We start from the raw sequence: 25169 nt of genomic DNA, 5'->3' as shown, positions 1-25169 counted from the left end.
CTGACCCAGAAACAATTTCATAGGGTTGCAAAGGGGTCAAGGCTTCCACTGCAAAAAATCCTGTTCCCTCTGATAGGGATTCAAGAGCACTGGACATATGGGGAAAAAAGTCTACACCTCTGCTACATTAGCTGTAAGGGCTTTAAACTGTCAGTTTCACATGCTTAAATACCAACAATATCTAATGTCTTTGCTCAAACAGAAAATGCTTACAAGCTCAGAATATCCTGAAAATAAGGAAAAGCAGGATTTGTTGTATGCAGCTGAACAAGTGGGAAAGCATACTTTGCAATGTGTTTTTGATTCATTAGAGGCTTCTTGCAGAGCCGCAGTTACAGGTTCTGTCATTCGAAGGCATGCTTGGTTAAAGGAACAAAGTTTACCTGATCATGTTAAAGCAAAATTGTTGGATGCTCCATTACAGCATGATACTTTGTTTGGTGTTAAGGCAGAAGAGGTGTTAAAGAAAATGGAAGATAAAGCAAAATCAATGCAGTTAGCAAAGGATTTCTTACAGGTTCAGCCACTCAGATTTAGCAGGAACTGGCCTTCAAAAAATTGGTCCTTTCCAGTGTCAGACAGGCCACAAAGAGGCAGATACAGACGGCCAAGAGGTAGATCTCAGTCACAAGGCACATACAGACCTAAGCAATGGGTTGCTTCTGCCCCCAAAGGCAGAGAAGACAAATCACAACCCTATAGGAAACAGTCCCAATGACTTCCCTCTACCAATGCCAAGCACTTACCTTTTGCAAGCACCCTTAGGGGGAAAACTTGCACTTTTCTCACAAAATTGGCACAAAATTACCCAAGACAAATGGGTACTGAATATTGTTTCCCAGGGTTACAGGTTCTACTTTCACACCCTACCAAGGCCAAAAGGTATGCCAGACCTGCCACACAATCAATGGGCAGAGGCACAAAAACAAATTTCTGCTCTCATGGACATGAGGGCTATTCAAAAAGTACCACAGCAAGAGCAGGGACAAGGATTTTACCAAAGACTTATCTTGGTACCCAGAAAGGACAAAGCTTGGAGACCAATACTGGACCTGTCTACTCTAAATACCATCCTGGACGTTCCAAAATTCAAAATGTTGACACTGCAGCAACTTCTACCCATGCTAGCCAAGAAGGCTTGGCTAGTTACTTTGGACCTCAAAGAGGCATACCTGCATATCCCAAGCAGACAATCTTGCAGAAGATACCTCAGATTCATAGCTGGCTCAATGCATTACCAATTCTCTGCACTGCCCTTTGGCTTATCTACTGTGCCCAGGGTCTTCACAAAATGCCTGGCACCAGTAATCGCATTTTGCAGACAAAAAGGAATTCAAATATATCCCTACTTGGACGACTGCCTTATTCAAGCAGAGAGCAAGGACATTCTACTAAAGCATCTGGCATTTGTAAAAAGATTACTAATTTGCCTAGGGTACACAGTAAACGAAAAGAAATCAAAATTAGTGCCCTATCAAGAGATAATATTCTTGGGTACAAGCTTAAATACAACTGCCCAGATGGCTTATCTCACATCAGACAAACAAAGGCAACTGACTCATTACTTTCAAATGATGGCAACAAAGACCCAGCTACCTGCAAGAAAAATTCTGCAGACTTTGGGATTTGTGGCATCCTATATTCTGCTAATTCCATATGCAAGACTGCATATGAGGAAGCTACAATGGTATCTAAAAAGTGTTTGGACTCAACATTGCCACAGCCTGGAAACAATAATTACTCTCATTTCCTGCCTACAACAAGAGTTTCGATGATGGGCACTGGCCTGTCACCACAACAAGGGACAGCCTTTCACTTTATCCACAGCTAGGCAGACACTAACAACAGATGCATCGGATTATGCCTGAGGAGCACACATGGCAGGAAAATGTTTACAGGGCACATGGCCCATGGACCAAATGCATCTTCATATCAATCAAAAAGAGATGCTAGCTGTACAGAATACACTGACAGCCTTCAAGGACCTACTACATCCAGGACAACTATTACTAAAGATGGGCAATACTACAGTCATATGGTACATGAACAAACAAGGGGGCACACATTCCTACCCCCTCTGCAGGCAAGCCATGACTTTGTGGAACACAGCACTGGCCTATCAAGTACATCTGCAGGCACGATTCCTGCCGCGAAAGAAAAATACTCTGGTAGATGAACTAAGCAGAAACCTCATGGACCCACATGAGTGGAAACTAGATCCACAAGTCTTCAGCATGATAACTAGGAAATGGGGATGCCCAAACATAGATCTATTTGCCTCCCCTCACAACTGCCAACTACAGAGATTCTGCACAAGGACTTATCACTCTCAAGCATGGAAGGTAGATGCTCTGTCATTCAGCTGGAAAACCCTAACAGTTTATGCCTATCCACCACTGCCTCTACTCTCCAAGGTACTCCTATAAGTCAGACAAGAGAAGCCAAAAATTATTCTGATTGCCCCAGACTGGCCACGCCAACACTGGTACCCAGTCCTAAAGAGCTTGTCACAAGGGCCAGCCTGGACTTTGCCTCAAATTCCTCATCTGCTGACCCAACAAAATGAATCAGATCCTGCACAGCCAATTCAAAACCTTAAATCTGGCTGCATGGCGAATAATATAGCCACTCAGAACACTCCTCTCTCTAAAGCTGTTATGGATGTCATTTTGGAAGCCAGGATGCCCAGCACCAGGAAATCTTATGCAGAAAAAATGGAAGAGATTCTGTGCTTGGAACCAGGCACAAGGACTTGAACCGCTTGTTCCAAATATTCCTCAGATTTTACACTACCTAACTGAGATGCTGGACAAAGGCCTATCCTTCTCATCAATTAAGATCCATGCCTCTGCCATTTCAGCTCATTACAATATGGAACCTCCTATTTTCTCTCATCCACTGCTAAACAGTACCTCAGAGGGGCAAAAAACATAAGACCCCCAAGGAGAGCACCTATACCAACATGGGACCTCAACTTTGTCTTGGAAAAACTCACACTACTTCCTTTTGAGCCAGCCAATACAGCTGAGATAAAATTCTTATCATGGAAAACTGCTCTGCTCCTAGCAATAACTTCAGCAAGAAGAGTCTCAGAGCTACAGGCATTAATGGCAGTGGAACCTTTTATCATTTTTCATACGAACAGGGTTTCTCTAAGGACAAACCCAACATTTATGCCAAAGGTAGTATCCAGTGTAGCTCTAAACCAAACCATTCATTTACCAACCTTTTATCCAAATCCCCAGAATAAAGGGGAAAGACTTCTGCACTCTTTGGACATACACAGAAGCTACGCTTCTACTTGGACAAAGCAAAAGCTTTCAGGAAAACTGAGCAACTTTTTGTGGCATACGCTGCAGGATCACAAGGAAAGGCTATTTCAAAGCAGACTATTTCAAAATGGATAGGACACTGCATTCGTTTCTGCTATGCACAACATGGCAAATCAGTGCCAAAGAATATTAGGCCACATTCTACCAGGCCAGCAGCCACATCAGCAGCCTTTCTCAGAGGAGTACCAACCAAGGAAATTTTGGAGGCTGCAACTTGGAGTTCGGTGCACACTTTTACCAAGCACTATCACTTACCTCTTTACTCTAAATCCAGAGCAGGCTTTGCCACTGCAGTTCTGCAGGGCCTCATAGCCTCTCCTAATTCGATTTAGACCCAGCCACCCAACCTCAGCTTTGGGATTCAACCCAAGTGTAATGACTGCAACAGTGAAACATGATGAACATAGTACAGTTGTGTACCTACCGTAAATGTAGATGTTCGAGTGTATTCACTGTTGCAGTCCAGGTTACCCTCCCACCATCCCCCTTTCATTGCTGGGAATTATCTGTTCTTCTCTATTCTATACAACCTATGTGGTGCATTTGCTTGTGGAGGAAGGTAATGTTTATGTTAGTGCAGCAAATTTTTAGCCTACCCTTTTGGGGGCACCTGACATCTGGGGCAAGAAAAACTGAAGAAAATGGCATCTGCTGCATCTTTTATACCACTGGCACACTGATGTCAGGGAAGAGGCGACAACAACTGACGCCGGACCAGGACTTTGGAATTCAGGCCAACTGCGCGTAGCCTGCCAGCAGGATAACCCAAGTGTAATGACTGCAACAGTGAATACACTCGAACATCTACATTTATGGTAGGTACACAACTGTACTTTCCCCCTACCTCAGTAAGTTAAAAAGCAAGTGACTGTTTGTCTCCGGGTCTAATTGAGCAAGTTTAACTCACAAACTCAGTCTTTCTAGCTCCGACTGTATTCTGTAAGCAAGCAAAAAAAAAGTTGTTTGACGGTTAACCATCCACCATACAAAAGTAAAATAAGCATCCATGTACTGTGCTGCTAGTAGTAGTACTGATTGGTTCTCGCTCTCTTTTTCGGAAAGAGAGTGAGAACCAATCAGTAGCCATACAGCTGTCTGCATCACGTACGTGACTGTGGACGTAGCAGTCCGAACCCCTTCTGTTTTACTGTGCGGTTAACCGCATAGCCTTTTGGGCATCACATTGATGCCTTGTTCTTTCCTTAATCTGGACTGCAGTCCAGATTTAGATTTAGAGAGATTTATTAAAAAAAAAAAAAAAAAACGGAACTCAACGAGCATGCGCAGCCCAAGTTCCGGGTCTGTGCGAGTCAGTCGGACTTGCTTAGAAACTCAGCCGCCAGCCAGCAGTAAAAATTAAATAATAATTTATAAATATATATAAATATATATTTTTAAACTGTTCTTTTCAACTGGGAGGGCTGCAGTCCAATGGCACAAGCCGCCACTGATGCTTGGCTTAAGGAACAAGGTTTGCCTGATCATGTTAAAGCTAAATTGTTGGATGCTCCCTTAAATCAGGACCGCCTGTTTGGCAACAAGGCTGAGGCAGTTCTTAAAAAGATGGAAGATAAAGATAAACCTATGCAAACTGTTGAAGATTTCTTACAAGTTCATCCTCCTAGATTTAGTAGGCACTGGCCCTCTAAAATTTGGTCCTTTCCAGGCCCTTCCAGGTCTTCTCAAGCCAAACCCAGACACAGCAGAAATTTCAGGTTTCAGTCCCAATGGACACACAAGACTAGGCAATGGGTGGTTTCCGCACCCAAACCTGGGAGTAGTAAGACTCCCCCCTATGGAAACTGTCTCAATGACTTGTTTTTAAAACTTCAAGCACTTCCCAACTGAATGCTGCTTTAGGCGGTAAGATTGGTCTGCAGGCCAAAAACTGGGAACTGATTACCCAGGACAAATGGGTTTTAAATATAGTGTCCCAAAGATACAGATTTCATTTCCACATGTTGCCAACACCAAGCGGGTGGCCAGATCTACCCCCAAATCAGTGGGCAGAGGGCCAAAATCAAGTACTCTCTCTCTTAAACATGGGGGCTATTCAGCTGGTGAAACCACAAAATGTCGAGAAAAACACCTTTATGAAAACAATAGCAAAGCTTTCGGGTTACTACCCTTCTTCAATACTAATTAGTATTGAAGAAGGGTAGTAACCCGAAAGCTTTGCTATTGTTTTCATAAAGGTGTTTTTCTCGACATTTTGTGGTTTCATTTGCTGTTATATTGCAGCACTTTGGATTTATTTGGCTATTCATTTGGTACCAGAAGAGGAAAAGGGACAAGGTTTCTATTAGAGACTTTTCCTGGTACCCAGAAAAGGCAATACATGGCATCCTATCCTGGACCTTTCTATTCTAAACACCTTTCTGGTGATTCCAAAATTCAAAATGCTGACTCTTCACCAGCTGCTTCCTATGCTAGGCAAGGATGCATGGTTGGCAACACTAGACTTAAAAGAAGCATACCTGCACATCCCTATCAGGGAGTCTAGATACCTATGCTTCAAAGCAGGCTACATGCACTATCAGTTCTCTGCACTGCCCTTTGGCTTATCTACTGTGCCCAGGGTATTCACAAAGTGCCTAGTTCCAGTTATTGCATTTTGCAGGCAAAGAAGTATTCAAATATACCCATACCTGGACGATTGTTTAATTCAGGCAAAAAGCCAGGACATACTCTTAAATCATCTGGCCTTTGTAAAAAGGGTTCTAACTTGTCTGTGGTACACCATAAATGAAAAGAAATCACAACGGGTACCCTGTCAACAAATTACATTCCTGGGAGCAAGCTTGAAAACAACTTCCCAGATGGCTTACCTCACACCAGAAAAGCAAATTCATTTGACAACCTACTTCAAACAAGTGGCCACAAAAACCCTGCTATCTGCAAGACAAATACTGCAAGCCTTGGGGTTTATGGCCTCCTGCATTCTTCTAATTCCATATGCAAGACTGCATATGAGGAAACTACAGTGGTATCTAAAAAGCCAATGGATTTAACATTCTCACAGCCTAGAAACAATGATTCCTGTCATACCTTGCCTACGCCTAGAGTTCCTTTGGTGGGCAGAAGCCTGCCACCAAAACAAAGGACTACCTTTCACACCACCCCCTGCCACCCAAACCCTAAACACAGATGCATCAGACAATGCATGGGGGGGCTCACCTAGCAGGGAAGTGCATTCAGGGCAAATGGAACCCAAGTCAAATGCACCTGCATATCAATCAAAAAGAAATGTTAGCTGTACAGAATGCTCTGACAGCCTTCAAGGACTACATTCTTCCAGGACAACTAATGGTAAAGACCGACAACACCATGGTTATGTGGTATATAAACAAGCAGGGGGGTACACATTCTTACCCCCTCTGCAGACTAGCAATGGCATTGTTGAACACAGCCTTGAGCTACCAAGTGCACCTACAAGCTCAATTCCTGCCAGGAGAACACTTGCAGAGGGACTAAGCAGAAACCTCATGGACCCACACGAGTGGAAACTGGAACCAAGGATTTTCAGCATGTTGACAAGCAAATGGGGGAGTTTGCCTCCCCCCAGAACTATCAATTGGACAAATTTTGCACAAGGACTCCCCACAAACAAGCCTGGAAAGTGGATGCTCTGTCCTTCAGCTGGAAAAGCCTATCAGTCTATGCCTTTCCCCCACTGCCTCTGCTCTCCAAAGTACTACTAAAAGTCAAACAGGACAAACCAAGGATGATTTTGATTGCTTCAGACTGGCCGCACCAACACTGGTACCCCCTCCTGCGCAGTGTGTCATGGTTATCTCCATGGCACCTGCCTCAGATTCCTTCCCTGTTGTCTCAGCAGGAGAACCAGATTCTGCACCCTCAGCTTCCAACACTGAATCTTGCAGCCTGGCTAATTACTTAAACACTCCCTTACCATCCCTCAGCAAACCTGTGATGTATGTCATCTTAGAGGCAAGGAGGCCTAGTACTAGAAAATCTTATGCTGAAAAATGGAAAAGATTCTGTGCCTGGAACCAATCTCAAGAGATGAGCACAACAGTGCCCAATTTACCTCAGATTTTACAGTACTTAACTGAGATGCTTCACAAGGGCCTGTCTTTTTCATCCATTAAAATCCATGCCTCAGCCATTTCAGCTCATTATAACACAGAACCACCACTCTTCTCTCATCCACTGCTCAAGCAGTTCCTCACAGGGGCCAAAAATTTGAGACCACCCAGGAGAGCTCCGACCCCAGCCTGGGACCTTAACTTTGTATTCGACCACTCTCTCCTTTTTCAAGCCAGCTGCTACTGCCTTAAAGCTGCTTCTGGAAAACAGCTTTCCTTTTAGCAATCACTTCAGCTAGAAGGGTATCTGAATTACAGGCCCTTATGGCAGTGGAGCCTTTCATCATCTTTCATGAAGACAGGGTGTCACTCAGAACCAATCCATCTTTCATGCCCAAGGTGGTATCCAGTGTGGCTCTTAATCAGTCCATTAATTTGCCAACCTTCTTTCCTAATCCACAGAACAAAGGGGAATGGATACTGCATTCCTTGGATGTGCACAGACAACTTAGATTCTACTTGGACAGGACTAAACCTCAAAGAAAATCTGAACAACTGCTGGTAGCATTTGCTGCAGGGGCAGAGGGGAAGGCTATTTCAAAACAAATCATTTCTAAATGGATAAGCCGTTGCATTCATTTCTGCTATAAGCACCTATGGGATCAGACCTCACTCCAGGGATCAGACCTCCTTCCACAGGGCTGCATCTACTTCTACAGCCTCAGAGGCTGTTACCTGGACCTACCAGAGACATCCTAGAAGCTGTTACCTGGAATTCTGTACATACTTTCACCAAGCATTATCATTTGCCAGTTTTCACTAAATCCAGAGCTGGCTTTGCCACTGCAGTCTTACAGGGCCTTATAGCTGGCCCTAATGCTATTTAAACTCCTCCTCCCAACCATAGCTTTGGGAATCCACACAAATGTAATGACTGCAACAGTGAAACACAAAGAACATAGTACAGTTGTGTACTATGTGTAGTTGTGTGAGTGGATTGCATTCATTTCTGCTATAAGCACCATCGAAAGCCTATCCCACAGGTGATAAGACCACATTCAACCAGGGCTACATCTACCTCTACAGCCTTTCTCAGAGGTGTCCCTACCAAAGACATCCTAGAAGCTATTACCTGGAGTTCTGTACATACTTTCACCAAGCATTACCACTTGCCAATTTTTTCTAAATCCAGAGCTGGCTTTGCCTCTGCAGTCCTGCAGGGCCTTATAGCTGGTCCTGATGCTATCCAATTGCCTCCTCCCATCCTTAGCTTTGGGACTCTACCCAAATGTGATGACTGCAACAGTGAAACACGAAGAACATAGTACAGTTGTGTACACTTACCATAAATGTAGATGTTCGAGTGTATTCACTGTTGCAGTCCTGGTTATCCCCCCTCCAGCCCCCTGTCTTCTATTGTCTATACCTCTATTCTTGTTTACTATGCTTAAAGCTTTCTGGTGTATTTGCTTTTTGTTGGAGGTGTAACCTTGTATATAATTGCTTCCCATTATGGGTACACCTGACATCTGGGGCAAGAAAAACTGATAAAATAGCGCCGACTGCATGCTTTATACCCCTGACTACCTGACGTCATGGAAGATGAGATATCAACCAACGCAGGACCCAAGACTTTGTTAATCAGGCCGAATGAGGGCTACTGCAAACAGATAACCCAAGTGTAATGACTGCAACAGTGAATACACTCGAACATTTACATTTATGGTAAGTGTACACAACTGTACTTTGCTGGTACACAAATAGAAATTGCACCAGCAATGATTTCCTATGGAAAACAGAGAGCAACATTATGTATCTTGGTGTCTTTTTCTTTGGGCAACTGATGCTTAAGAAATTTCTTCTCAATCACCTGAGCCACATCTAATATCAAGAAGCAGGTATGTGCTGTCATTCATTATTCAGAAACGATGGATACTCTTGGCTAAGGGAAAAAAAAGCATCCCAGTTGAAAAAATTAAGAGTACAATTAATTTTGAAGAAAAGAAAATCAAGAGACATTTGTGACATCGTTCAGAACAGCAGAAGAATACAAAAAAGTAGCAACAGCTGTTGCAAGATGTATTGTCTGTAAGGTGAACAGGGGTTTCTGTAGATCAAGTCATATCCTTGTGAAGTGATGCAGTGTAGAGAAATGATAGCTAAAGTACCAAGTCCTGCTTCCAGACAGATTTTCAATAAAGTTTATACTGTAATGTCCAACCTTTTTTGCTAAAGAAAGGAAAATGTGTGGTATGACTGTTATCCTTTTGCTAAAAAAAAAAAAAAAAAGTAAAAATGTGGTGTGTGTCCACCTGTGAGGTAAATAAGGTGAACATTAGATGTTCTTCATCTCACATTGCTGCAGTCCTTACTTATGGGTGAGTCGGTCACCAAATTAAGGTATTAGGCTGCGTCATGACGGTCATGGCTGATATCTGACACTCGCCCAACATCAGAAGCGCCATGGCCGACGCCATATCCCCTTTTGATATCTCGTCTTTTATCCGGCAGAACGCTGGCGCCAGGTTACCGGCGCGCTCTTCTGAAATTTTTTTTCGGAGTTTCAGACCGATACCAAGTTGGAAGATTTTGTTTTTCTTGCCTCAGTTTCTTACGGATGTCAGAAAAAGTGAATAATTGTATTTTGTGGGAAACAGATACCATAGGGATTACCACTCGCTTTGTATTCCTTGTTTGGGACCAGAGCACGGCGTTAGTGGGGTGTCGGTTTTGTGCTAGGTTTAATAAGCGCACTATAAACGCGGAGGGTTATTGCGCTAGGTTAGTCTTTGGCAAGAGGTGTAATTATAATATGCCGTCGGATGTTCCACCGCTTCTGCTAAGCGCAAAGACAAATCTTTAAAGCCTAGGCAGGATGATTCGTCCGTGGACGCCGATCTTTTGGAAGCTACAGCTGAACAGGTGGATCCGGCTGTAGTTTCTGTTGAGTCCCAGGGGGAAACTTTGATTTTACAAGATGTGGCCTCCCAGGAGGCAGGTCAGGCTGAAGGGGCCTCTCTACTCTCCCTTCTATGCCTAAGGTAGTTAGGTCTTCTGCTACTGTTTCTAAGGCTTCTTCTAAGGGCAGGTCTGTTTTGCCTTCCTCTGGTGTCAGTTCTGGTTCTTCAGGGTCCGTGCCTAAAAAGCACATGCTTAAAATGGCAGAGGATTTGATTACTTTAATTAGGGGTTCTATGCCCCCTCCTGATAAGAGGCCTAGGATGGAGCCAGAGTTGGAAAGTTTGGAGCAGGCCTCAGATGATTCTGAGTCTTCTGCTGAAGACATTCAAGATTACCCTCCTTATTCTGATTCTGATGCAGAGGATTCCACTCCTTCTGCTTCTCCTCCAGAGGATTTTTCATTTTCAGAAACTCTGCATTCCATGCGGGAGCATTTTAAGTGGGAAGGACAGGATTACTCTGATTCACGGAAGAGACTTAGGGAGTTCTTGTTTTTACCACAGCATAGACCCTTAGCTATTCCTCCGGTTTTGGATGTTGTTTCAGATGTTTTCTCGGAAGCCTCCCTTAATCCAGATTCTGTGCCTCCTGCCCCAGTTAAACCGGACAGGTATTACAGGGTGCCTGAGGCTCATAAATATTTGTATAGGAGTCCTAGGGCGGACCCAGAAACTATTAGTCAAAGGCCTAAGGGTGTTAGAGCCTCTGTTGTTAAGAATCCGGTTCCTCTGGATAAGGAAGCTAGAGCTTTGGATAGATGGGGTAAGAAGGTGTATACCTCTTCTACTTTAGCAATGAGAGCTTTGAACTGCCAGTTTCATATGTTGAAGTATCAGAATTTCCTCCTTTCTCAGCTAAGATCTAAAGTGGATGCTTTGGCAGAGGGCATAGAGTGTAAAGAATTGCAGGATTTAGTGCATGTTTCTGAACAGGTCGGTAAGCACTCTTTGCAATGTGGTTTTGATGCTTTACAGGCTTCTTCTAGGGTGGCTGCCACTGGTTCAGTTATTTGTAGGCTAACCTGGCTTAAGGATCAGAATTTGTCTGAGCATGTTAAGTCTAGAATTCTGGATGCCCCTTTACAGTCTGAAGTTTTGTTTGGTCCTCCTGTGGAGTCTGTCTTAAAGAAAATGGAAGACAAGGCTAAGTCTATGCAGACTGTTAAAGATTTTTGCAGGTACAACCTCCAAAGTTTAGTAGAAATTGGCCTACTATTCTTCTGATTCTCAGTCTAGGGGTAGATCTAGGCGTGGTAGGGGCAGAGCTCAGAGTACCTTCAGGCCGAGACAATGGAGTTCGCCTGCTCAATCTGCTGGTGAGGGCAGGGGCCAGTCCTGTAAACAGGCCCAATGACCTGCATTTTCAGCTGCCAGATTCTTCTTGCCTGGCAGCTCCTTTGGGAGGAAAGTTGGCTCTTTTCAAGCAAAATTGGCATTTAGTCACCCAGGACAAATGGGTATTGGACGTTATAAACCGAGGTTACAAGTTCTATTTCCATACCATGCCTCCTTTCACAGGCATGCCAGACGTCCCTCCTCAGCAAAGGATAGAGGCTCACAGACAAATTTCCTTACTTCTTCAAATAGGAGCTATACAGCCAGTTCCTCTGTCAGAAGTGGGCCTAGGATTTTATTCTCGCCTGTTTCTAGTTCCAAAGAAAGGGAACACGTGGAGACCAATTTTGGATTTATCTATCCTCAACACTTACCTGGACATTCCAAAGTTCAAGATGCTGACTTTACAACAACTTTTACCTCTGTTGGGAAAAGATCATTGGATGGTTACTCTGGATCTCAAAGAGGCTTACCTTCATGTTCCTATCAGGCCCAGTTGCAGGAGGTACCTGGCTGGAAATTTACATTATCAGTTCTCTGCATTGCCCTTTGGCTTATCTACTGTGCCCAGAGTGTTCACAAAGGTTCTGGCTCCAGTGATAGCCTTTTTCAGACTAAGAGGAATACAGATTTATCCTTATTTGGACGATTGCCTGATTATTGCACAAGAAAAGGACGAACTTCTTCATCATCTACAGTATGTGATGGCAGTGTTAAGATGCCTAGGGTATTCTGCGAAACAAAGTCCAGTCTAGTACCCTCTCAGGACATGAGCTTTCTGGGTGTGAGACTGAATACAGCTTCCCAGATGGCTTTTTTGACCCCGGACAAACAAAGAAGCCTTTCTCTTTATTTCCATCAAATGTCTCTACGGTCCAGGCTGACTGCAAGGACAGTCCTTCAAGCCTTGGGGTTCATGGCATCTTGTATTCTGGTGCTTCCCAATGCCAAATTGCATATGAGGAAGCTTCAATGGTATCTCGAAAATGTATGGACACAGCACTGCCAAGATCTAGACACTGTCATTCAGATAATACCTTGCATTCAGAAGGAGTTTTTGTGGTGGGCTCAGGAATGTCACCTAAACAAGGGACTCTCTGTGACCCGGCCAGAGGCGAGTCAGATTCTAACGACAGATGCCTCGGACAAGGCTTGGGGAGCACACCTCAATGGAAAATGGGTGCAAAACACGTGGCCTGTCAAACTCCAACATTTGCATATCAACTTGAAGGAAATGTTAGCAGTCCAGTTTGCATTGATGGCTTGCAAGATTTACTTCACCCAGGGCAGGTGTTGATTCAAACAGACAACACTACTGTCATGTGGTACATCAACAAGCAAGGGGATCCCATTCTTACCCTCTTTGCAGGCAAGTGATGATTCTGTGGGAAACTGCTCTCAATCTACACCTCACTCTTCAGGCAAGGTTTCTACCAGGAGCACAGAACTCCTTAGCAGATGTGTTGAGCAGACAAATAGTGGATCCTCACGAGTGGAAATTGGATCCTCATGTATTTCAAAAGTTGACAGTGTTATGGGGAACTCCAGACATAGATCTGTTCACTTCTCCACTAAATTACCAGTTGCCAAAGTTTTGCACAAAAATGTTTCATCACACAGCTTGGAAGGTGGACGCTCTATCATTCAGTTGGAACAATCTGCATGTATATGCCTTTCCACCTCTGCCTCTTCTTCCCAAAGTACTTTTGAAGGTCAGACAAGACAAGCCAACCATGATTTTGATAGCACGGATTGGCCTCGACAACACTGGTACCCACTACTGAGGAGTTTAGTACGAGAACCTCCATGGCCTCTGCCTTTGATTCCGCACCTTCTGTCACAAGAGGACAGTCACTTCCTCAATGTCAAGATTCAGTCTCTGCATCTAACAGCCTGGCATATTCTGTTTTAGACTCTGGAGGGTCTCAGCTTCCACAACAAGTTTTGAATGTTATTTTGGAGGCCAGGAGGCCTAGTACCAGGAAAGTTGATAAATGGAGGAGATTTTTTATTTGGAGCAAAGGGAAGGACTTTGATGTCTCCAAACCTGATTTAAGTGTTGCTCTTCAATATCTTACTGAATTATTGGACAAGGGTTTGTCTTTCTCCTCGATAAAGGTCCATGCTGCAGCCATTTCTGCTCACTATGATTGTGATCCTCCTTTATTCTCTCATCCTTGGTTTAAGTAATTTCTCAGAGGGGCAAAGAATATAAGACCCCCACGTAGAGCTCCTACTCCTACTTGGGATCTCAATTTTGTGTTGGAAAAGCTTACTCTACAACCTTTTGAGCCTGCAGCTACTGCCGAGTTAAAGTATTTGTCATAGAAAACTGCTTTTTTGTTGGCCATTACCTCTGCAAGATGGGTTTCTGAATTACAGGCCCTCATGGCAGTGGAGCCTTTCCTGATTTTTCATAAGGATAGGGTATCTTAATCCTTCCTTTATGCCTAAAGTGGTTTCTAGTGTGGCCTTAAATCAAACTATTCATTTGCCTACTTTTTATGCAAACCCCCAAAATAGAGGGGAGAAAATTTTGCATACTTTGGATATTCACAGGCAGTTGCATTATTATTTGAGCAGAACCAAGGAGTTCAGACAGTCTCAGCAGTTATTTGTTTCTTTTGCTTTGGGTTCACAGGGTAAACCTGTTTCAAAACAAACTATTTCTAAATGGATTGGGTTCTGTATTTCTTTCTGTTATTCCCATCATGGTAAGGAGATTCCTGCTGGAATCAGGCCTCATTCCACTAGGGCTACTGCTACTTCTACGGCCTTTCTAAGCGGATAGCTACACAAGACATTTTGGAGGCAGCTACTTGGAGTTCAGTGCATACTTTTCTAAACATTACCACCTTCCTCTTTATTCTAAGTCTAGGGCTGGATTTGCCACTGCAATTTTACAGGGCATTTTAGCGGCCCCTAATGCTTTATGATTTTTTACCAACCTCCCTTTCCCGTTGCTTTGGGATTCTACCCATAAGTAAGGACTGCAGCAATGTGAGATGAAGAACATAGTACAGTTTTGTACCTACCATAAATGTAGATGTTCGAAGATCCACATTGCTGCAGTCCAATTTACCATCCCTCCTTCCCCACTGTAGTTTGACATAGTGCTATGCTTTAGGTGATGGTTGTTGTTGGGCATGTTTTTTGGGAGGTATTCTGTTTTTGGCTGTGGCCTTTCTGGTTTGGCCTTCTGACATCTGGGGCAAGAAAAGACTGAGGATATGACGTCGGTCATGTGCCTTTATACCCTGACGCTCTGATGTCAGATCTAGGCGCCCATGACCGACGTCAGCCTAATTCTTTGGTATTCGGGCCGACCGAGGACAGCGGACTACCCCCATAAGTAAGGACTGCAGCAATGTGGATCTTCGAACATCTACATTTATGGTAGGTACAAAACTGTACTTTCATTCAGTTCCAGTTCTAATTTTTGATATGTGATAGCAAGTCTGTGTACTGCTGAAATCAGTGTCAGAAATAGTGTCACAGGCAAACCTATTTGTTAAACCTGAACAGAACATGAATAAACATGTTAAGGATACACCAGTAGGAATACATTGAGTTAAATTACTTAAAATGAATGAAAGTAAAACATTGAATCAACAAACAGAGAAAATATCAAAACCTGTATACATACAACAGTGAATACCAGCAAAACAAACTACATCCAAGAATACAAAATAAAACTTAAATAAAACACCAAACATAAAAAAAACACCAACACCTAACTTTTTTGCAATGGCCAAGCCCCATCTTGCACACCCCAGATATAAATATACCAACATTATGGTTGTACTACCTTATAGAAGGAAAAAATCTCCCTCAAAATGGGAATGGCTGCTGCTGTTGTTGCTGCACACTAACAACTGCACCAGCAATGATTTCCTAACAAAAATACACTACACAAAAACTCACCCACAAAGCAAACAAAACCCACACATGGCCACTACATAAATCTTAATACCCACAATGAACAAACAAAGTCTATATTTATAAAATAAAAATGTTTTCACATTATTGCTGTTTGCATTTAACCAGCAGTTTACTTTATCTGTGCTTTATATGTGTGTGTGTAAGTGTGTGTATTATCTTATTTTATATTATATCATGCTATATATATATATATATATATATATATATATATATATATGTGTGTGTGTGTGTGTGCATCGAAATAGGTACAGATGCGATGACTTGTCTTGTCTGCCTGTCTCCATCTGTACACACACACACACACACACACACACACACACACACACACACACACACACACAAATATATATAAATTCACTTAACGACACAATTCTGCTGAGTCACTCCTGTTTACATAAATTCTTGGACAGAGTGGTGAGACCTGGAAAGAACTGCCAGAAAGAGCAGTGATATAAACTTTAACAGAGGTGTTCAAGTCTTCTTGAGACAGTCGGAAGGGAGACTGTCAGCTTGAGACACTGGGGTGAGTACATGGATTTGGCAGCCCATGGTCATATGTATGGTGGTAATAATCCCATGTTTCTCATGCATATGATCATGCATTGATCTGTTTTACTTTCTTTCTGTACTACACAAGCAGGTACAGCAGATATAGTGCAAATATGTAACTAATAGAAAAATGTATATAATGTGTGTTAGTTTCAGAGCTACATGGTAAGAACAGTAAAGTAATAGACAGGGACACTATTTATGATTCTAAAAATAACGCAATTCATTTTCATAAGATGAAATCCAGGAATTTTTATGGATGTATGTGTGTGTATATGATACAGATGGTCAAATTATGTAGGGTTTTCCACTTTCTTTGAGGTTTTGTGACCCTGGAGTTAGTATATTTAATTTCTTTGGTCATGGGGCAAAGCCCCCCACTAAAAGTAATTTTTTGTTTTGCTTTTAGTAATCGCAAATGTAACTATTGATTTATATTTGTAATTATTTTTTTCTATGATTTTGGTGGTGATTAATGGTAATTACCACTGAGATTGTTCAATGTTGTTTGAATTATTCATTGTAAACTCATACGTATATCCGGGAATTTAAAGAGATTCCAAGCACAGAATACTCAGTAAGCATTTTGGCAGTGTTATAAAGTAGTAAATGTAAGAAAATTGCACATTTCAGTGATAGGTTTATTGAACAGCTTTCCTTCAGTCTTCTTTTGCTGTGCTTTGTTGAAACCTTATCCACTTGTTGTGTGAACTGGGTACAGTACAGTGCATTGGTGGGTTTTTTTTCACTTTACTCCACTGTTATGCAAAAAGGTGTACATACATTAGGGCCAAGCATATTTGTACCACTAGAAGTGCAGGAAGCTTTCCCCCTGCAATTTTTTTTTAGTAGGCATTTTTGGGTTTTTCTCACTGTAGAAAATTCAGTGATGCTGAACTCATTTTTGGATGACTCATCTAAGCAGGGAGAGGTCTTTGTCATGCCTAGAGCACACTTTGAAGTATGGAGTAGACTCCCTGTTATCCGGCCTCTCTTTAACCAGCCTCCTCTTTAACCAGCCATCAAATTTCTGCCGTAGCCCTAGCAAAAGACAACAGAGAACAACAATACTTCTACCTCCTCTTGGCTAAATAATGACAGACATTTGAGTTTTAGACTTCATAGAAAAATGCATGCCTACATAAATCTTGTTAGTCTAGCTGATATATAATTTAAAAATGCTATTTTGTATGCTTTTTCTGATTAACCAGCCATTTGTTTATCTAGTCTAAGGTCTGGTCCCAGCAAGACCAGATAACATTCACTCTACTGTAATGCAAAGCTGAACATGTTACACACAAGAGATGTGACAACCATGCCATGTTACAACTGTGAGCGACTAAACAGTCAGGAAATATGTTAGATATAAGTGTACTAACCAGTCATAACTGTCAATTTACTTGAAAGAAATATCCAGCATTTTTCATTTTATTTATGTAGATATGTATATATGTATTTATTTATTTTTAATTTTCCTCTCCCCTTGAATTATATATGTTTAAGTAAAGTAGTGTGGCTTCCCTTTCTTTGGATTGTGGGTTTCTTGGTTGGATAATTTCTTTTAATTATTTGTGGCATTATTATGGTAAAAGTTTATGTTAATTTCAAGAAATGGGTCTTTCAGTGAAAATGGTATGTGTGTAAATGTATTGATCTTATATATGTAAGTATGTATAGATGTGTGTGTGTGTGTGTGTGTGTGTGTGTGTGTGTGTGTGTGTGTGTGTATTTATAATATATATATATATATATATATATATATATATATATATATATATGTGTGTGTGTGTGTGTGCTCTGTTTTTCTGTAAAAGTAGTTGTGGTTGACTAAATAGATGGTCGATAGGTCATGAATCACACAGGTCTTGGTTTGGGAAATATGCCCTTTCCCTGATTTTATGCATTTCTCAGAGTTAGTATACATAATTAGCAGGGGGTGCAGCCTCCACATGGTGGATGTAGAGCACTCCCCTTGCAAAAAAAAAAAACGCTTTATGGGTTTTTTTGTTGTGAAATTTTCATGCAGCAAAGTTGTTTCTCAGTGCCTGAATAATAGTGTGTTGAGGCTGACGTTTAGGTCATTCATTTGTTTCAGGTAATCGTATATGTTTATATATGTAAGTGTCCTTGGAGGTGGTATATATTTAATTAGCAGGGGTGTGGGTGCAGCTCCACATTAGGGATGCTTGCCCGGGTTGCCCCTCTCCAACAGAAACAGTTTTGACTTATGTTTGACTTACGACCACTGCCTGTTTTTGAATGATATCACTCCTTTGTGATCATAATTATATGCAATGATCACAGAGGAGTTGATAGCTTACTATGGACCTCAGAAAAAGTACCAGATTCCATGTTAAGGACAATAGTTCTGAGGTGAACTAGCATATTGAATAGGCCTGTATTTCAAAGCTGTATCATGTTTAGCCCCATTAAATGTATCCTTCACAAAGTTTTGTCAGTGCAAACTCCCTTTACAGACAATTTAGTTAATTCACATAAGACACTCTCTGTAGTTATTTTCACTAGATGTCAACATAGGTAAATGTATTGATGTCCTTTTTTAATATAGACAAATTACTGTTAATATATATATATATATAGATATAGATATATATATATATATATTTATATATATATATATATATATATATATATATATATATATATATATATATATATAGATAGATAGATATATGTTAAATGGTGGATTTTCTATAAATACTGGAGGTAGATAATTTTTGATCCTTGTCAGTTTTCACCAAAATATCTGGAAATGCTGCCTGTTATTGATTGCAAACTGTTGTGAAGCAAGGAAAGGTAGTACTTGCATTCAGATGTTGTAAAAATGCAAAATTGACTTCTGACCACTTTCTTAGACTATAAAGAGGTCTTTGATAAAATTAACATAAAATGCAACCCCTTTAAAGCATCCAGTTTAAACAAGAAAGTGCTTATCAATTCATTGAATACCAAGTAGACAAAGAAGACCAGTAACAAAAGTGAAGGCCACAGAGCCCTTCCCCCATTGCCACTCATTTAAATTGATGATAGAATCCATTGTCAAACAAAAATAAATTTAAAAAAATACTAACTCAAAGTACATGTACTATTTTCCTCTCATTAAAGGCCATGATGTATTTCAATGAGATTGCCGCACCTCTGCTGGTAGCTGTTGATGACTGGATGTAGGCCACTGATTGACAGAAGAAGAAGGTTTGGTATCTTATAAGCTATTTTTTCCTTATACCCCCTTTCATCTCACAAAATCTTTTTAGATATTTTTATTAGACAGTGATGCTTCAAACCTGGCTATTTTAATAAACACTTTGATCATAGCAGGTTGAAAATTATTCAACGTGTCTGTCCTTCTTGACTATCGCATTTTAACTCTTTTAATTTTTCCTTCCAATTTATTAATCAAAACATCACTGTTTGCTGAATATATGCATGTGGTCATATATGACTTGGACAAAAAAAAAGAACAAAGTTTAGTGTATAATGGACTTCCCACCAAAAAGCTAAACCTTTTGGTACGCTTTAGATGGCAGAATTTCATGTAGCCACTATAACTGCCCTTTCATATGTATGCAAAATTCCAACTGAATTTCCAAGAACAGTGTGTTGTGTTGTAGTAATCCACTGCACATCCCTAAATTGAATGAATACTCTGTCTGTGACCCTGCACCATGCAGAACGTAGACCACAAAAAAACAAAGAAAATAATGTGGATGACTGAGCCCATGTGATATTTAAACAAATAAATGATGTGAACATTGACAAAGGTGAAAACTATTTAATAATGTATGCATTTTCCTTCAACAGTAGTATGTATATTTGTTTAAAACTAAAATTTTGTTTGCAGCAGTAGCACTATATGAATTTCTTATGAGTTGTGTATCTGAAACCAACAGATAAAAATTGAAGAGAGTATATATATTCCTACATGTACACACCCTTCAATGGTAGATAACTGTAAGGTTTCATTGTTAAATTTAAAAATTATAGAAATTTAAGAGTCTGTGAAATTCAATGAGCTAAATATTAAACAATAAGTATAAAAGACTACATCCTCACTCAAGCTATCTTAATTTCAGGACAGTTTTTTATGCTAAGGTGTCCACTAAGAGCAGGTAATTGTCTTGCATTGAGCCTTAAGTTTCTGCTGCATTGTCCTTTTGGTCATGCTGCTTTAGTTTTAATATCACAGTTTGAACTCAAACAACAATGTGCCTTCCTTTGGTTTTAGCAATGCCATAATAAGTATTTCATTCTCATAACTTTTTATTTATCTCAGATGTGTTTTGCAAGGTTTTGTCAACCCTTTTTATAAAATAATAAGAGTTTGTACCATAGATACAAATGTATGCCTGTTCACTGAGACATTTTTCTCTAATGGTGACAAAAATCTCCAGATCACAAAAATGGACTATAGGGTATTAAAAACTGCACTGATTTGACAGGTGCCCTATTTATACCCACTGACTTTTGCCAACATGACTACTTCTATTTTGGACCGTCTGTTTCCACTTTACTCTGTAACTGTAACTTTTAAGTAAAGGACAGTCTGGACCACATGCTGATGCAAAAAGTGTGCACAGTAAGAGATATCAGGTAATTATTTCATTAATCTGTGAATGTTGTAATTTGTTTTTAATGTTCTAACCAATGTTTTGAAATCTGGAGTGGAAATTTTCAAAAAGTAGTACTTCTAAGCAGTACTATATGATTGTACTTCATGAAAATAGTCAAGTAACTATTGCCTGACATCCAGACTGCTTTTCAGTTCGAAGCGTAGCAGTACACAGTCCATGTAGCAATAATATCTGAGCCCAAGCAACTGGCACCTCTACAGTTAAAAGGCAAAACTAATCTATAGAGAATAGAATCAAGCCAGCATATGAAAAATAGATAGACAAGCATAACAGATAGTAGAAAAGGAAGAAGATCGCTCCCATTCAGCACAGTTAAGGGGTGCAGGGATAAATAGATCATAAAGCAGGATAGAACAGGTGGGTCCAATTGCTGTTTTTGCTGTGAGGCACTGTATTTTCTGCACAATAGACAAGGATTAGACAAAGCTAGTAACTGTGATCTAGTTAATTGGTCAGAATCCTCAAGTCTGTACAACTGACAAACTCAAGTTTGTTTAGACTCTGTGGTCTGGATTCCTTCAATACCCTGTTTCTGTGCTTACAGTAAGAAAGCACAGTGGGAGATCTAAACTCCCCCCAAGTGAGCACCTGAAAAACTGAATATCCTAGCCAGAAAACTGAGCAGTCTATCCATCAGGATTTGTCATCATAGCATGCATCCACTGTACTTGTCATCCTAAGTGGTCCTGGTTTAATCTGTACCTAAAACATTATTTTTAATTAAGTACATGACGTTCAGATAGCCAACAAGTAGGTTTTATCCAAGATTGTGCTTTTAATGTTATTTGTTAAGATAATAATCAATGAGCGGTAATTAATACTAATTAATATTGTAGTGAGACAGATATGTAAATCCTGTTTGCATTTTTGTGGTGAGCCATATTTATATAAGAAGAGCACTGTTATAATCTGTGGTTTTCATAAACAAGTACTATATACAAGTCAATGTATTGAACTGTACTGGCAACCCCACTAAAGTGTTAAAAAGGAACAGTTTAAATCACAAGCCCAACTTCAAAGTTTGCTGATAGTTTCACGTTGTCCTTTGTGGGGAGAGGTACTATCTGTTGATTTGTGTCAAATTATAGGATAGAATCTGAGAACAGTAAAGCTGTTACTTTTTGTGCATACAAATTACAGAATCTGCTGACTTCACAGCAGGTCTCCCTTGACTGTGTTCTAGAGGTGGTATAATCCCAAGTTTTTATTTTTCTGTTTTTGGCAGTATTATTGAGTTGGGTATACAGCCACAGTTTGTTTTTCCTTCTGTTAAAGAGGACAAACAGTTTCTTCTATGGATTTTAAACAGGTTTGTAATTTATTACAAGTTACTGATTCTTCCACTGTTATCGAACCATTGGTTCCAGGTACAGATCATGCTGAGCTTTGTAATCACACTAATATAGTGATAGAAATATGATCCAGTGTCCTGCACTACTGTGCAAAAAAAAAAAAAAAAAACACTTAATAGTGGATACTAGGATCAGCAAAATCACATTAGTGAGTGGGCTTGTGTAGGCTGTTTCAGTTTAACATAAAGTAATATTCTGATTTCTGCTCCACTGGAATTTGCTGTCCATTACTAAATAAATGATACTGTCTGTAAACAGTTATGAAAAACGCACATTATATTAATAATAAATAATACTTTCTGCATTTTAACAATCCATAGGTAAAAGATTTAATTTCCCTTTTTTATTTTGTTGCTGTTTCACAGGGTTAAGATACAGCCAGCAGGGTACCAATGAGGTCACTTCCTCGACAACAATCAGCCACCATGGCAACAGTGCTGTGGCAACCAGCCAGTCAGTTTTACAGCAGGTCTCTCCAGCGGGCCTAGACCCAGGCCACAACTTGCTCTCACCTGATGGCAAGATGGTGAGTACACCTGGGCCATTGTAACTCCAAGGCTGATAAGATAAGAGGCCTGAGCAAGCAAAACAAACAAAACTTTTTTTTTTTAGTTTCTCACAGAGCCTGCTCTAAACAATAAAAGCATTGTGGGGGTGGATACATCTTAAATGCACACAAATTTGACTGAAAGGCAGTGCTGTATGACCCTAAGCTTTCACTGGTGCTACAGGTATACTTTCTGAACCAGCCAATAAATCTGACAAAGATGTGTTCTCATTTTATTGATTGAATACCTTGTAAAGCAGCAAAGTGGGTGGAACACTGTTTGCTTTCTGCTGACACTGACATTTATGTCGATAATGTGTTCATTCATTTTTTTTTAGTCCACCCTTAGTTTTTAAGCCCAGCGGAACAGAGCAATCTTTCGTTTATGTTAGTATTCTAAATAGAATGCAATACCATTTACAAAAGTGAAGACAGTCCTGTGACCTCAGTGCTTGCATAACAAGCTGTGAAATACAAAGCACACATGGGTTCAAATCCAATCACAGCTACTAGATTGTTTATACCTTAACATGTTACTAGAACTTTCTGTTAGTGCTTCCTTCTGTAAAATAGTATAGAACAGGAAGCCATTAACATACAGATATTGTAGTCTAGCTGGGTTAGTATTGTAATAATAATAATAACAATGTGTTTATGACTTTGCTTGTGGACATAGCAGCATGTCTGTTACATGATTTATCTTGGGGAAGCATAGGTATTCACTACCTTTTGCAGTCAAATTACATTTTCATTTAATTATTGTGGTGTTGATTCTTATATTAATACTGAAAAAGAAGGCAAAAACTTGTGTATGTTAGTGTAGCACTCACAAGAATATACATTTGTATGTAACATTTATTGGTACTTTACTCAGGGTGCTACATTAGACCAATGGACTTTTGATTGAAATTACTCTAGTAGGCTTTTTTGGGGAATGGGTCTCTTTTGTGGGGGGTTGATTTAATGTGTGATACAAAGGCCATATTTTATGAGTTTGATCTAAACTGAATAATCAGTAACATGGATTTCTGAATCCAAGATTGAGATACAGAGCTTCATTTTTTTTTATTAGTTTTGTAGGTGACAAGACCTGAATGTGCATAATGTTGATACAGTCACAACACACTGCTAATTTATACAAGTGTAAACACATTGACATTATTAAACAAAGACAGAATGTGGGTCTTCTGTCAGTGAGTATCTAGTAATAAACAGTTGTAGAAGTGAAGTAACATACAGCACAGTAACATTGCTGTATTAGTGGAGGTATTTAGTCCTAAAACTGCTTGATATATAGCCATAAAAGTAATGTTTGAATATAAATATACTTCTATCACAGTGCTTGTTATAAAATGTAGTGGCATACCTCTCAACATCTTAGTGCAAGAATGCTGGACAAAGCCAGAAGTAATGGGTGACGAAGGCCAAAATCAGGGGCAGCTTATTAAACATTGCTCTTATAAATTCATAAAGTTGCTAGAGTAATATGTTTTGTATTAGCTTGCATTTTTTGATGGACAGGAAATATGAATGTCAAATGCCTGTCATTACTTAGTGACTTCAGTCCTCTATGATTTGTCAGAAAACCCCTAATTTTATGAGGAACATAAAAATATGAGTAAATAATCTGGATATTCTGTGAAATTCTAGACAGTTGAGAGGTGTGAGTGATGCAATAAAATGTAAATATTAGTTCTTCCATTTTTTAATTTCTCCAAATCTTTTGGGTTTCTAATACCATGACGGGAATGGGGCCCCATTCCTAACTCAAAAAGTCAAAATTAAAGTTCATGAAATTAGTATTGTTTCAATCTTTGATGTCAGCCAGAAGTGCTCTTTGCAACATCCGCAATGTGCCCAGTAATGACTCCTGCAATTTGTATGGAGTTACATGTATTGGTAACATATCTAGATATGACTGTAGATTCTTTTTTATAAGACCCATTTCTTCTACTACTATTGGAACTGTCTGGGTATCTTTCTTCCACATTGCTCTTGTTTCTGCCTGCAAATTCTGATATTTTATGACTTTGTGTCTCTCTGTACCCAAGACACTGTAGTCACTGGGTGTAGTGATTTCAATAATCAGTGCTACTTTTTTCTTCTTTTCATGGACCACTATATCCAGTTTTCTAGAATTTATCTTTTGAACTGCTGGTAATGAATCATCACATGTGATGCTGACTTCATCATTTTCTATAATGCTATGTGGCTCATGTTTCCAGTTTTTTTTCAGCCACTTCAGTATCATAATGTTTGCACAATCCCCAGTGTAACAGTCTTGCCGAATTATTATGCATTTCAGTATACAGTCCTTCTGACATTAGTATGTCACAACCAGCAAAGAGGTGTGCAACTGTTTCCATTTCTGTTTTACAAAACCTACATTTGTCTCTTTCTGTCACATGTTCAATGGATTTTGTAAACCATCGTGTACGTAGCCCACTGTGT

The 25169-nt window shown here is 40.2% G+C and overlaps 1 protein-coding gene across 2 annotated transcripts in view; it reads left to right on the top strand.

Moving 5' to 3' along the window:
* The window catches only part of HNF1B (HNF1 homeobox B), a 264716-nt gene that overhangs the window by 191760 nt on the left and 47787 nt on the right, over positions 1–25169 (top strand). Inside the window, exon 6 of one of the 2 annotated variants that reach the window (XM_044054584.1) lies at positions 22537–22697. The exons of the other annotated variant lie outside the window; for it this stretch is intronic. Coding sequence (XP_043910519.1) covers positions 22537–22697 — 161 coding nt within the window. The remainder of the gene's footprint in view (positions 1–22536; positions 22698–25169) is intronic. 2 annotated transcript variants of the gene reach the window in all.

The sequence above is a fragment of the Protopterus annectens genome, chromosome 13.part0, assembly GCF_019279795.1.
Source record: "Protopterus annectens isolate FY-2018-M chromosome 13.part0, PAN1.0, whole genome shotgun sequence".
NCBI lineage: Eukaryota > Metazoa > Chordata > Ceratodontiformes > Protopteridae > Protopterus > Protopterus annectens.
This window is presented reverse-complemented; position numbering and strand designations above follow the sequence as displayed.